This window comes from Eptesicus fuscus, chromosome 20 (genome assembly GCF_027574615.1).
Source record: "Eptesicus fuscus isolate TK198812 chromosome 20, DD_ASM_mEF_20220401, whole genome shotgun sequence".
Lineage (NCBI taxonomy): Eukaryota > Metazoa > Chordata > Mammalia > Chiroptera > Vespertilionidae > Eptesicus > Eptesicus fuscus.
The window spans coordinates 33,342,675-33,357,534 of record NC_072492.1 but is presented as its reverse complement, the minus strand read 5'-3'; the positions used below and the strand labels follow the sequence as shown (position 1 = coordinate 33,357,534).

The 14,860-nt window shown below is 37.5% G+C and overlaps 1 protein-coding gene across 4 annotated transcripts in view; it reads left to right on the top strand.

Annotated features, from left to right (window-relative positions):
- Nucleotides 1-14,860, top strand: part of BPTF (bromodomain PHD finger transcription factor) — a 109,977-nt gene that overhangs the window by 20,531 nt on the left and 74,586 nt on the right. For 3 of the 4 annotated variants that reach the window (XM_028157350.2, XM_054709782.1, XM_054709781.1), the window contains exons 3-5: nt 7,257-7,480; nt 8,497-8,700; nt 9,247-9,435. In XM_028157350.2, the coding sequence (XP_028013151.2) occupies nt 7,257-7,480; nt 8,497-8,700; nt 9,247-9,435 (617 nt within the window). The remainder of the gene's footprint in view (nt 1-7,256; nt 7,481-8,496; nt 8,701-9,246; nt 9,436-14,860) is intronic. The other variant, XM_028157349.2, reaches the window with a different exon arrangement.

Sequence of the window (14,860 nt, the reverse complement as noted above, 5' to 3'; positions counted from 1 at the left end):
CTGTTAGAAAGTAGGACCTGGAATATTTTTAAAAATTGATTTTAGGGAGAGAGAGAAAGACAAACATTGGTTTGTTGTTCCTTGTATGTGCCCTGACTGGGGATTGGACCTGAAACCTTGGTGCAGCCGAGCGATGCTTTGCTAACTGAGCTACCCTGCCAGGGCTGGAATTATTTTTCAGAAACTGTTTATAAAAATATTTTCAATAACAAATTTTATACTGTAGCATAGTTTCCAAGCCATCATCTTGAGAAGTCTGCAACTCACCTTGATTGAGCTATTAAAATCAGTGCTTATAACTGGGGGTGGCCTGGGGTGGGGAGGAGATAGTATAATAGTTTTTGCTAATACATGGGCTGGGTATTTTTGAGATCTTTAAAATTTTGAGACAAAGGCATTTTTAGAAAATATAAAATAAGTGACATTCCAAAAATATTTTGTTTCCTGATAAATCTGCATCAGTATATAAAGCCAACATTCAGGCAAGCAGGAGAGAACTTTTTTGAGTGTTGGTAAATAAGTGCGAACTATTGAAATTACATGAGTCAGAGGACTTAAGACGTTACCTTTGAAGCACCTAAGCATGGATTTGTGCTACATTATTAATGAAATGTATTTTTCTAAATTGAAATTCTTAAAGTTAGATTAAAACATAAGTTATATGTTTGGCAATGAAACTGTTTATTTAAATGCATTTGCTTTGAAAGGTTAAATCATAATTCCTCAAATTGCTTTTCTAAATACATAATGAAATACACAAAATTTAATAAAGATTTCAGACAAATAAGGGTATCTTTTTTCATGTTTTGATATTTTGATTCTTTTTAAAGTCAAATACGAAACTTTAAATGTCATTGTTAGTGATAATTACCTTACTTGTCAATAACTTGGGCCAATCTGAAAGATTTTACATCTTTTTAAAGTTAAATTAAAACAGTATCAGTTTAAGTGCCCTCTTGTGGTAGATTGTATGTGTACTCCTGCTGAAAGTTTTGAAGCCATATACATACTAGTATACTGCTCAGATCACAGTATGTGGAGATTTGGTGTATCCACTCCCTGGAAGCCCAGAAGTTGAAAATGATGAATCATGTCTAATGGGGGGGCATGTCTAAAACAAAGTCTGGGGCAGTGAACAAGTTTTAATTATATTGCTAGTAGTTTGTATAAATTGTTTTTCCATTATTGCTTTTAATAGTTTAATATTCCTTTAAAAATACCTGTGTTTTTTTGGTATAGGTTAGTGAAGCATAAAATAAAAGAAAGGTTCTTTTTAGTCTACCCGAGGAACCAAGATGTTGGGTAAACAATGGAGAGATTGATTTTAATCCAATATGGGAGAGCCAGTCTTTCTTAACTGTTGCTTTCATTCTGTCAATCATTTGCTCTGAAATTGGGACTGTCAGTAAAATAGTAATTGCAAAATTAGGGAAATTGACCTTTTCCTGTCACTCTCCATTATGAATTTATGAACACAGCATTTAAAAACTCTGTATTTTTTCATTTGCCAAATAAACTAAATTATGCTTTTTAACCTACACAGCTTTCTGTCTGCATCTCCCCATTCTAGCTGTAAGCCACCTATTTACTTGTTAGCTTAGCTGCCATGAAACCTATATCTATTACCCTTCTGCCCATGTCCAGTTCTGTACGTCCAGCAGCCTTCTGGACATGTTCACATAGGCACCTCAAACATAACATGTCTAAAATGTAATCACCCCCCCCCCCCATCCCTTCATTCAGTGTTCCCATCTTAGTAAATGGGATCACCATCATAGCAGCTGCTCAAGCTAGAAACCTGTCCTATATTGTCCGTGCCGCTCTCCTAGCTTCTGGTGGGGTGCTGGCAATCCCTGATGTTTCTTGGCTTTTAGACAGAAGCATCACTTGAATCTGTGCCTGTTTCTTCACATCACCCTCTCTCTCTGTCTCTCTTATAAGGACACCAGGCATTGGATTTAGGGCTTACATTAAGTCCAGAGATCCTTAGCTAATTATGTCTTCCAAGACCCTGTTTCCAAATAAGGTCACATTCTAAGGTTTTAATTGGACATGGATTTCTTAGTTTCTGTGGGTTTGTTTAGAGAGGAAACTAAAACAATATTAGTTATTAACCTCTTACCTTGCCAGAGTAAAAAAACCAAACAAACTTAAAAACTGTAGACATATCTCTGTTTGCTTATAAATATAATTTTTTGGCAAAGGTTTTCATCCCAACCATCCTTCCCTGCCATCCAGTGAGCTGTTTGTGCTGATTAGTGTCTGTAGGGAAGCCAGGTCAGTTTGGGCGTACACAAAGAACATTGTAGGGACAGAACTTCTGTAGAAACCACATTTTAACCCCAAAATCAAATATACGTACAAAACAGTGTATATTTATATAGGAAAGCTGCTGTTGTCACTTAATGTGGCACATAATAACTATTATTTTTATTCTGCTCATCAAAGATGATACTTAACACTGACAATATTTTTTCTTCTTGAAGCTCCATGTAGAGGGATAAATTCTTTAAAAGCTAAAGCAGAAAAACAGAATGAATAATAACTGCTAATGCTTTCAAAGAAAACTTGTTTTAGTATTTATGAACCTAGGCACTTTTACACAATGTACATAAGTATTAAAACAAGTTTTCTTGTTGAGGGCACATGTCCAGGTAGCGGGTTCAATCCTCAGTAGGGGCTGTGAAAGAGGCAGCCGATCAGTGATTCTCTCTCATCATTGATGTTTCTCTCTCTCCCTCCCTCTCCCTTCCTCTCTGAAATCATAAAAATATATTTAAAAAAAAAGAAAAAAATTGTCAGTGTTCTATATCATCTTTGATGAGCAGAATAAAAAAATAGTTCTTGTGTGCCACATTTTTAGAGGGACATTGACAAACTGTACATTAGGGTAATGACTGGAAAACATGTTATATGAGGAATGATTTAAATACTGAAGCAAATTTCGCCTGAAAAGAAAAAAAAGGTAAAATTATAGATGTTGTAAAAGATTCAAAAGACTATATGTGTGGAGAACGTGTTAGGTTTATTTTACTTAATTTCTAGAAGGCAGAACCAGGACTAATTGGTGGATACATTAAGTTTGCATAATCCTATCTAATAAAGTCGGAATATGCTAATTGACTGGCACACCCTCACAAATATGGCAGCACCCACAGCCAATAAGGAGGTAATATGCTAATTGTCTGCCATGCCCTCAAAGATGGCGGTGTCCATAGCCACAAGATGGCAACGCCCAGTCCTCTCAGCCCTGCCGGGGTGGCAGGCGTGCGGCACAGCCAGGCCCACCCCCAGGTGGGTCCTGCCGCTCCGCGCACCTGCCACCAGAGTCCCCCAGTCCTCCAGCCCCCCAGCCGCCCAGGGCCAGCCTGAGGCGCAGGCAAGCCTCGGATGACGTCTGCCCAGCCGCCCAGGACCACCTGAGGCTCAGGTAACCAAGGGCAGGCGGATGCTTGCTCTGCAGGCAGTGGCAGCAGCAGTGTGGTGGGGGTGTCGCCTTCCCCTAATCTCCCGGTCACCTCCCTCCCCTTAGGGCTCCTGGACTGTGAGAGGGGGCAGGCTGGGCTGAGGGACCCCCCCTCCAGTGCATGAATTTTTATGCACCAGGCCTCTAGTCTCATTATAAAGAGAACCTTTCTAAAAAAGCAATTCCAGCCGAAACCGGTTTGGCTCAGTGGGTAGAGCGTCGACCTGCGGACTCAAGGGTCCCAGGTTCGATTCTGGTCAAGGGCATGTACCTTGGTTGCGGGCACATCCCCAGCAGGGGGTGTGCAAGAGGCAGCTGATCGATGTTTCTCTCTCATCGATGTTTCTAACTCTCTATCCCTCTCTCTTCCTCTCTGTAAAAAATCAATAAAATATATTTTTTTAAAAATAAAAATAAAAAATAAAAAAGCAATTCCAATTTAAAACAGACTACCATATGAAGTAGTGAGTTCAATGCTAAGATGAAGATTAAAATTACAAGTAAGTGTTCTTTGTTCAAATGGAAATTCTGCAGATGCCAGCATGGACTAAGCCAGTCAGCAGTTACGGATCCTTACAATAGTCTCTGAATTGCTTGAAAAAAATGGACAGAATCTCCATTTACTTACACTTATTTTCATAGCATTTCATTTAAAAATTTTCTAAATTTATTGTTTGATTTTTTAAAGAGAGGAAGGGAGAGAAACATTGACTTGTTCCACTTATTTATGCATTCATTGGTTGATTCTTTTTTTTTAAATATATTTTATTGATTTTTTTACAGAGAGGAAGGGAGAGGGATAGAGAGCTAGAAACATCGATGAGAGAGAAACATCGACCAGCCGCCTCCTGCACACCCCCTCCCGGGGATGTGCCCACAACCAATGTACATGCCCTTAACCGGAATCGAACCTGGGACCCTGCAGTCCGCAGACTGACGCTCTATCCACTGAGCCAAACCGGTTTCGGCCATTGGTTGATTCTTATATGTGCCCTGACTGGGGATGGGACCTGAAACCTTGGCATATTGGGGATGATGTTCTAATGAACTGTGCTATCTGGTCAGGGCTCCATACTATCTCATTTTAATATTGATATCTTATAAATTATATTTTCTACTCCAAAAATATTTTTATATGTTTTCATTGATTTTTTATTTTTTTTATTTTTAAAATATAGTTTATTGATTTTTAACAGAGAGGAAGGGAGAGTGATAGAGAGCCAGAAACATCGATGAGAGAGAAACATCGGTCAGCTGCCTCTTGCACACCCCCCACTGGGGATGTGCCCGCAACCAAGGTACATGCCCTTGACCGGAATCGAACCTGGGACCCTTAAGTCCGCAAGCCGACGCTCTATCCACTGAGCCAAACCGGTTTCAGCTCATTGATTTTTTTAGAGAGAGAGATGGAAACATCGATGAGAGAGAGACATCAAAATTGATTGGCTGCCTCCTGCATGCTCCCCTGCTGGGGATAGAGCCTGCAACACAGGCATGTGCCCTGATTGGCGACCTCGGGTGCAAAGGTCAACGCTCAACCACTGAGCCTCACCAACCCGGCCCAAAAACATTTTTATGTAGAATTTTTTTTGGTTCCACTGAAATGTGTTGATATTTCTGAATAAAGAGAGAAAAGCAAAAATTATGGAAAGAATTGACCGTCTTTTTAACGGAAAATCCTTAAGATTGATATTTTAGAAAATAAAAGATCAGGCAGTGCTATAACTCTTATGCTCAGTCAAAGCTCACTGAGTATTTTCTGATTTGATTTTATCACTGAATTGGATTTTTGATTTGGTATTGCTGTTTGAAAGCTGTTTATTAATATTTTTGATTAGAGAACTCTGACATCTTTAGCATTGTAAATTGGAATAAGACTATTGTCATTGCTCACCAAGTATTCACAGGTTCTGAATAAAAAGTTAGTAGAAATACCCATTATAGAGGGAAATTTAGAACAGATTTAAAAAATGATCTTCAGGGCCGAAACCGATTTGGCTCAGTGGATAGAGCATCAGCCTGCGGACTGAAGGGTCCCAGGTTCGATTCCGGTCAAGGGCATGTACCTTGGTTGCGGACACATCCCCAGTAGGGGGTGTGCAGGAGGCAGCTGATCGATGTTTCTCTCTCATCGATGTTTCTAACTCTCTATCCCTCTCCCTTCCTCTCCGTAAAAAATCAATAAAATCAATAAATAAATAAATAATGATCTTCAGGAATTGTAAAAAGTTTCCAACATAAATATACTAACCTCATATGCCAGCAGATGCTGATTTGAAAAATCAAAGCTAGATACTAAAGGAACCACTTATTAATCTTTTTAAAATTTCTCATTTAAAATTTAAAATTTTTTTAAATAATTTGGTAGCCTTCTATTTATCCATGATTTACTATATCCTTCCTTTCTTCAGAATACCTTAATGATTAAGTCCTGAAATTCTGCTAAATTTTTATTTATTTACTGCCTTACTAGTAATAATATTTTATATTTATTGATCACTAATAATGTGTCCAGGCACTACAATGGAAGCCTTATTATCATATTTTTGATGGTTACAAGTAGCCTTGAAATGGGTACTGAATAGTAAAGAAAATGCCTCAGAGGCTCAGAGAGGTTGTGTCTTATCCACGTTCACATATTTCATAAGTGACTGAGCGCATTTAAAGCCAGCTCTCTCAAAGCCCAGTTCTTTCAACTTCATGAATTTGCCTTTGAGTAGACAGCAAAGTTGGATTCTTTCTCATCAAGTACCTCACATGCACTCCTGAATTCTTTTGAATGAGAGAAGAAATACCATCATATGTGTTTTTCTAAGTCTGGTCCTAACATTAATTAATTTGCCGGTTTTTAGTTAGTGACTATCCCTGTTGAAGTTTCTGTCTCTGTTACAAGTGAATGGGACCTTGAAAAAGATTTAAACAGGAAAGGTAGCTAGCTGCTCCTTTTCTCTCCAGTTTGAGCTTTGTCCATAAGAAAAGAGTGATGAGACATAATTGCTCTATTGGGATGATTCCTTCAAGGACCAGAATTTAGCAGACCATTTCATCATTTTGATGGAAATGCTTCTAAATTACATTGTAAAGTGGACCTGCTTTGTACCTGCCATGTGCAGAGTTTAAATATTTCTGGTTAAAATTCTGCTCATCATATTGTTATAGTGATGATCTTAATCTTAAAGTCGATTGAAGTATAACCAAGATTGTCCTCCACCAAGTATTCACAGGTTCTGAATTTTGAGATCCTGTTTCTCTGTCATGCTTTTAGATATATCCTACTTTGCTGTTGTACTAATACCTCTCTCCTCTACTACTCATAAATTCTTTTGTCCTAAGCTGCAGTGGGCTGGAAATCAAAATAATTAGAGTTTGCTGAAATAAAATAAGAAAAACTTGAGTTTGAATGAGACTTGAGGGGATCTCTTGTGAGCAAATCTATTGAGCTTTAGTGCACAAACTTTGTGTCACATATTTTAATTTTCTTTTCTTAAAATATATTTTTATTGATTTCAGAGAGGAAGGGAGAGGGAGAGATAGATAGAAACATCAATGATGAGAGAGAATCACAGATTGGTTGCCTCCTGCACACCCCCCACTGGGGATTGAGCCCGCAACCCAGACATGTACCCTTGACCGGAATCGAACCTGGGACCCTTCAGTCCACAAGCCAACACTATCCACTGAGCCAAACCAGCTAGGGCACATATTTTAATTTTCATTAAATAGGTGAAGTTGTCAGATAAGTGCCAGTATGTCTAATATAGGAAGTGCTTTTGTACCTTTTTTTAAACAGAGAGGAAGATACAGAAAATGAAAATGAAAAGAAAATTTGGTACTACAGTACAAAGGTCCAGCTTGCAGAATTAATTGACTGTCTAGACAAAGATTACTGGGAAGCAGAACTCTGCAAAATTCTGGAAGAAATGCGTGAAGAAATCCACCGGCACATGGACATAACTGAAGACTTGACCAATAAGGCTAGGGGTAGTAATAAATCCTTTCTGGCGGCAGCTAATGGTAAGAGAGAAATTTTCTCATTTTACTTTTGTTAAATTTAACATAAACTCTTGGAATGAAATCACTACAAAATTTGAAAATGTATTTCAAATTTCAAATGTGTGTATATATATTTTAAAAATATTTTTTTGTTGATTTCAGAGAGGAAGGGAGAGAGAGAGAAACATCAGTGATCCGAGAGAATCATTGATCGGCTGCCTCCTATGTGTCCCACACTGGGGATCGAGCCCGAAACCCGGGCATGTGCCCTGACTGGGAATTGAACCGTGACCTTCTGGCTCATAGGTCGATGCTCAACCACTGAGCCATGCGGGCCAGGCCAAATGTGTATATTTTACCTGAATTCTCTATATTTCATTTTCCCAGGAGAACCTTGTCCATCCCTACATAAATTAGGGATGCTATGCATTTTTTGAAGTTTTGTATCTTGCCCTGGTCATTACTAATATTTCCCAAATTATTCAACTACTGCCCAAGAAAAAAGAGGATTAGAGCCCTTAGGGGTTTAATGATTTTTTTTTTCAGAACAGTTATGGGACTTCAGGGGAGAAATGTGGTTTCTAAATGGGCCTCTGTTTTCTCATTTTATAGTGGAGGACTGAAGGTTAAGTAGCTTGCCCAGGGTCACAAAGCTAATTCAAATCAGATGTGTTCTAGGTCATGGGACCTCTAGGTTTTTGATCACTCTACCATGTTGCCCAAACTGTGTGTCTGTGTTAGCTAACAGTTTTTCTCACATGTCAGAATATGACAGTAATCTATAATCAAGTTTCAATTAAAATAAAATAAAAATAAATAAAAAGTAGAACCTAAATTAACATATATTTTCTAGAAGTGAAGATAACCAAATTGGTTGAGTTCTTTAAACATCAAAATTTTATTGATGCTCTTGATCCTTATTTCATAGTTGTAATGCTTTTAAAAGATTTAACTTTAATAACTTGAAACTTTTAAGTGGCATTTGTAGTACTTTTATAATTGGTATATATGGAAACAAAGTTTTTTTTTTATTTTAGAAGAAATTTTGGAATCCATAAGAGCAAAAAAGGGAGAGATCGATATTGTTAAAAACCCGGAAGAAATAGAAAAGGACAACAGTGAGACCGAGAATAACTCCAAAGATGCTGAGAAAAGTAGAGAGGAATTTGAAGACCAGTCTCTTGAGAAAGACAACGACAGCAAGACACCAGATGATGATCCTGAGCAAGGAAAATCTGAGGGTAAAAAAATTACTTGTTAAAAAGATATTTGATCAGTGTTAATTATGAAATCTCCAGTTTTACTTGCAAAATGAAAACAGATCACTTTTATATAAGCAACTATTTTGTATTTCTAAAGAGATTAGGATACCGTTCCCTCCTATAACGTATATAATCATTGTACTGACTTTTATATATTGATCTATTTGCTATAATGTTATGCTCATATCTCTATTTCTACTTCCTAATAAGGTGCCATTTCCCTGTGAGATTTGTTGGTGAAAAATCATTATTTTAATACCAGAATATGCACTTTCGTATGTGATAAAATCTGTTCATTTTCATATTAATTACTTAAACATTCTTAGCATGTTAAGTATTCTTAAATACTTTTTGGATTATCTACTGCAAAAATAGCCCAGAATCTGATTGCTTCAAAATGGCCATCAAATAAAAGCAGATATTTTGGTGATTATTCATTTTTAACAGTTGATTGAATTCGGCCATAATGTCCTTAAAGCAATTTTAAAGGATATCTTTAAAGTTTTGTTGTGCATTTTACTATAGAGCCAACAGAAGTTGGGGATAAAGGTAACTCTGAGTCAACAAATCTTGGCGACAACACAACAAATGCTTCTTCAGAAGAGACTAGTCCCTCTGAAGGGAAGAGTCCCGTGGGGTGTCTCTCAGAAACCCATGATAGCAGCAACATGGCAGAGAAGAAGGTGGCATCTGAGCTCCCCCAGGATGTGCCAGGTACAGAGGGCAGTGTATCAATGCCTCTGTAATGGGGGGAATCCTTCCCTTTAAAGCTGAATGTCACCTAAAACTTTAAAGTATGTGTTCATTCATGCTGCTTGCTTACATTACATAAGTGCCATCCCTGATTGCTAAATTGTCATCTAACATTTGGAGTTTGACAAATGTTCTTGCAGTTAGTGCTCGAAACGCATCATAATCTTCATGCTTTTTAAAGTTAATTTAGATGTTTTTGTCTAATAGACTTATTGTATGTTTTATCACCAGACCGTAGTGGCAGATATTTTGGTTTTAAGTACTTACGTACTAATGGCTTAGTGTTGAATATTTGACCATCGCAGTTCTGTATGTGCTAACTGATTAATTTCATGTTTGCATGTGCTCATAGTTTTTTTTAACATTTCAAACTATAAAATCATAGTAGAAAAACATTGTCATAAAACATTTTTGCAAGATATATTTGACATAAAAATGTAAGTTAATAAAGAGTTCCTATTTTAAACTTTTTATCATTTAAATTATACTGAAAATAAGTTATATTACACCAAGAATGTTATTATGCCTTTCTTTTTGCATTTTTTAAAAGTGAAAAAGAATTTTTATTATAGGAGCCATACTAGTATGTGTTTTTTTGAAATACAAACTAGGAAATTTAGATAAACAAGAAAATAAACACTGCTAATTCCACTAAAAATCAAGAATTATAATTAACAAGGTTGATGGAAATTCTGAAAGATTTTTTATAAAAATTTCACACAATTCTTTTCTCTCTCCCCCCCTCTCCTTTATTTTAGTTATTCTGGTAGGAATGTAGGGATATCTTATTCTGGTTTGAGGATGTAGAGCACTTTTTTGTGTATATATATGTACATAAGTATACGGATATATAGCTCATTTGGTTATCTTTTGTGAAGTGCTGGTGGGTTCCTTTGTTCATTTTCTTTTTTTAGATTTTTAAATTATTTTTTTAAGAGAAGGAAAGAGAGAGAAATGTTAATTGGCTGCCACTTGCATGCATACTTCTGCCATGGGAGCCATGTACCCTGACTGGGATTGAAACTGGCAGCTATTCAGTGCACGGGAGTGCATGGGGTGGCATCCAACCAACTGAGCCACACCGGCCAGGGCTCCTTTGTTCATTGTCTGTTAAGTAGTCTCTTTTTTTGTTTGTGGTTTCATGGGTGAGGGTAAATCCAGTCCCTCTGATCCACCTTGACTGGAAGCAGAAGTTGCTACATTTAATTTTTTTGTGTTAACCCAATCTCATACTCCTAAAGTAAATGCCACTTGGTTGTGATGTATTTTCATTCTTATTTAGTGTTGCATCCAATTTATTAATATTTTGTTTAGGATTTTTGTGTCTGCTTTCATGAGTGAGATAGGGTTAGTTTTCCTTCCCTGATAATGTCCATGCCAGGCTTTGGTGTCAGGATTATACTGGCCTCATAAAATGAGTTGGAACAAGTTTCCATGTTTCCTTGTCTGCAAGAATTTTGTGGGTTGTGTTATTTATTCTTTAAATGTTTGTTGAAGCCATCTGGTCCAGGAGTTTTCATTGTGGCAAAGTTATTCATTGTAGATTTCATATATTTGGTAATAGTGGACTATTTATACCAGTATTTTCTATTTTCTTGTATCAGTTTCAATAAGTTACATTTTTCTAGAAATCTATCCATTTCATTTAAATTTTATTGGCATAAAACATCCCATCTTTAATGTTTACAGGATCTGTAGTAATACTTTTTTCAGTCCAGAAATTTGATATCTGTTCTCTCTCTTTTTTCCCCCCTGTTAATCCTCCCTGAGGCTATTTTCCCATTGCCTCAGATATTTTTTTCCTGCATCTGCATTACACACCTTTGTTGTTGTTGTTCATCTTCACCTGAGGGTATTTTTCCATTGATCTTTTAGAGAGAGGGAAAGACAGAAACATTGATGTGAGAGAAACACATCGATTGGTTGCCTCTTGCATGTGCCTTAACCAGGGCCTGGGCCAGGGAGGAGCCTGCAACCAAGGTATGTGCCCTTGATGAGAATCGAACCCAGGACCCTTTGATCCACAGGTCAGTGCTCTATCCTCTGAGCCAAACCGGCTAGGGCTTCATTATAGACATTTCACTTTGGTTCATGAACATGGTTATATTGCCCAAAACGACCCCATGTAGCAAGTATTCTGTTTTGTATTCAGTGTAACTTCTTTGTAGTTAACAAAAGGCTTAATATTCAGATTTACACTTTTGTCCTGGAGTTTAGATGGGAAACTTTTTGTACCAGACTGTGTTTTAAATTTATTAAGGGCAAGAGAGATACATGTCTTTCTAACACCTTAAACTCAAATCTACTATTGAGAATTTGTATTTAAACATATAATGCAGACAGCATTTGTTTCATTTAAGTTATGCCTCTAGATTTGATGTCTGAGATTAGGAAAATAGTAATAGTAGATAAAACTTTATTTTCATAACTATTTATAATTGCTTTAAAATTTTTCCCATGGATATAATGAAACTAGCATCTACAAAATTGAACTACAAGAGCTTACTGATTTTAACCTATTTCTTAAACTTTTTTGGGATAATGACATCTTGAAATACAGTATTTGGCTGTAGTTTTGTTGTTGTTTTTAATTGATTTCTGAGAGAAAGGGAGAGGGAGAGAGAGAGACATCAGCGATGAGAGAGAATCATTGATTGGCTGCCTCCTGCATGCCCCACACCGGGAATCCACCTGGCCTCCGGGACATGTGCCCTGACCAGGAATTGAACCATGATCTCCTGGTTCATAGGTGGACACTCAACCACTGAGCCACGCTGGCCAGGCCTTGCCTTTAGTTTTTAATTATATTGTAAGATAAATTCAATGGATAAGAAGCTGTTGATACTGAATGCTCAACTAACATATTATCCATATATTTTACCTCATTGATTTGATCAGTAATGGCTTTTGTAGGTTCTTCAGTTAAATACTCTTGTTTATTGTTATCTTTAAGGTGTTTTGTTTAGTTTCTAATCATATACATTCTGGTTATTTTATTCCCCCCCCCCCTTTTTTTTTTAAACAAAAGTATCTCTTTTACTGTCACATGAAAAAATTTTTTTTCCCCTTGCAGTTTTTTGCTTAGGATGTTCAAAATTTGAAGATCAAGGTCTTCAAATACTTTTTTTTTTTTTTTTATTGATTTTAGAGAGGAAGGTAGAGGGAAAGAGATAGAAACATCAATAATGAGAATCATTGATCGGCTGCCTCCTGCATGCCCCCCACTGGAGATCGAGCCCGCAACCCAGGCATGTGCCCTTGATAGGAATCAAACCTGGGACTCTTCAGTCCCCAGGCCAATGCTCTATCCACTGAGCCAAGCCAGCCTGGCAGTTAATGGTTTTTTTAGATCAAAATACTTGAGTAGGGGATTGATTGCTTACTAAATAATAATAATAATAACAATAATAATAATAGTTATTATTGTTATTATTACTAGAGGCCTGGTGCATGAAATTCGGCCATTGGGTGGGGTCCCTAGGCCTGGTTGGTGATCAGGGCCTATCAGGTTCCCTGCATCCCCACCTCCTCCTTCCCTCACCACTCACGCACTGCCACCACACAGTTCCCTACCTCCCCCTCCTCCTCCCCTCGCCGCCAGCGTCTACTGCCACCCACCTCCAGTTCTCCATCCCAGCCTGGTGTGGGGGAGGAGGTTGGCTGGTAGGCTCCATCAACAATTGGGGCCTGCGGGCTGGGGGAAGCTCCTACGTTGAGCATCTGCCCCCTGGTGGTCAGTGTGCGTCATAGTGACCGGTTATACTAGAGGCCCGTTGCACAAAGATTTGTGCAAGAATAGGCCTTCCTTCCCCTGGCTTTGCTCCCGGCCGCCCAGGAGCCTGCAAGTCCTCACTCCTGGCGGAGCGCCGTTCCTGTAGCTCTCTCCGGCCCCGCCCTCCCCTTCATAGCAGGCGTCCTGTCCTGCCCGGCCACTCTGTGCCTGCATATGCAAATCAGCCCACCATAATTCTTGGGTTAATTTGCATACTCACCCGTGATTGGCTGATGGGCACCATGGAGGTATGGTCAATTTGCATATTTTTCTTTTATTAGTGTAGCTAGATTATTATTATTTTCATTAATTTTTTTTTTGGGGGGGGGGGAGTAGGAGAGAAGTATGGATGTGAGAAACATTGATTAGTTGCCTCCTGTATGCACCCTGACTGGGAATTGAACTCACAACCTAGGTATGTGCCCTGACCCAGAATTGAACCTGTGACCTTTCCTTGTATAGGACATTGCTCCAACCAACTGAGCCACACTGGCCAGGGCGATTGCCTATTATTTTATGAAGTGCCATTATCTCCCTAATAGCAGAGAGCACTTTCTAATAAAGTATTTAAGATATGTATAGTTAGAATTTCTTAAGTTCCAATCTCAGAATTATTTTCATGGTTAAAAACATACTTGGGTATATGATGTACTAAAAAAGGTTTTTGTGGGCTGATCTAGAACCTTTTTCTTACATATTTCTATGGGAAAATGTACTCTGAACTCAAATGAGGGTATATCTTTTTATTGTTTGAGAAAATGATGTTTAAACAATTATGCATTAGGCATGCTACACTTTACAAATCTATATCTGTAGCTGTAAAAGGAATGATTAGTGAGGAAACTGATGTGGCTTACTTCTTTTCTTCCAATTATATGTATTTTTCCAACGTGAGTTAGTTTATTGTATTACTGGTTTGTAGCTCTCAAATTTTAAATTTGCCATTTCTGTCTTTAATATACAATTTTTTTATTATGAAAAATTTTAAACATACAGAACAGTTAATTGGATGCCCCCAACATATCTAACACTTAGATTTAAAAATTATTAAGATCTAGTCATACTTTACCCATGCTTTTTTAAAAAACTACTTTGTTGTTGTTGTTGTTTGGCTCAAATTAAAAAAAAAAATTTCCCCTTTGATACCAGGGGTACAGTATTAGGTAAAGCATAATCCTTAGTTAATTGTATTTATCACTAATCATTGCATGCCTCTTCTTGATTTATTCAGGTTTTTAATTATCTTTAACAATGAAATAGTTAGGAACCTATCACCCCAAACAAAAAGCAAAGTCCTGCTTTGAAACTAACCTGCATCTAACTAAACATCTCCAAAATTCCATCTCCTGCCTTCCTCTCCACTATCTGAAGTGTTCATTATCTTCTTTCCTTCTTACAAGGGAAACCCGACAGAGTTAGGACTGTTGCTACCTGATGTCAAAGTGATATATAAGCCACATACTCTTGCCTCATTTAATTGATCTATATGATTTGCTAAAAACTATATTTCCGTTTTTGTTGTTGTAAACTTTATAGCAAGTGTATTGTGTTAAGTATATCTTATTAAGTGTATTGTGTTAAGTGTAACATTTTGGAACTTAATTTTTTCACTTT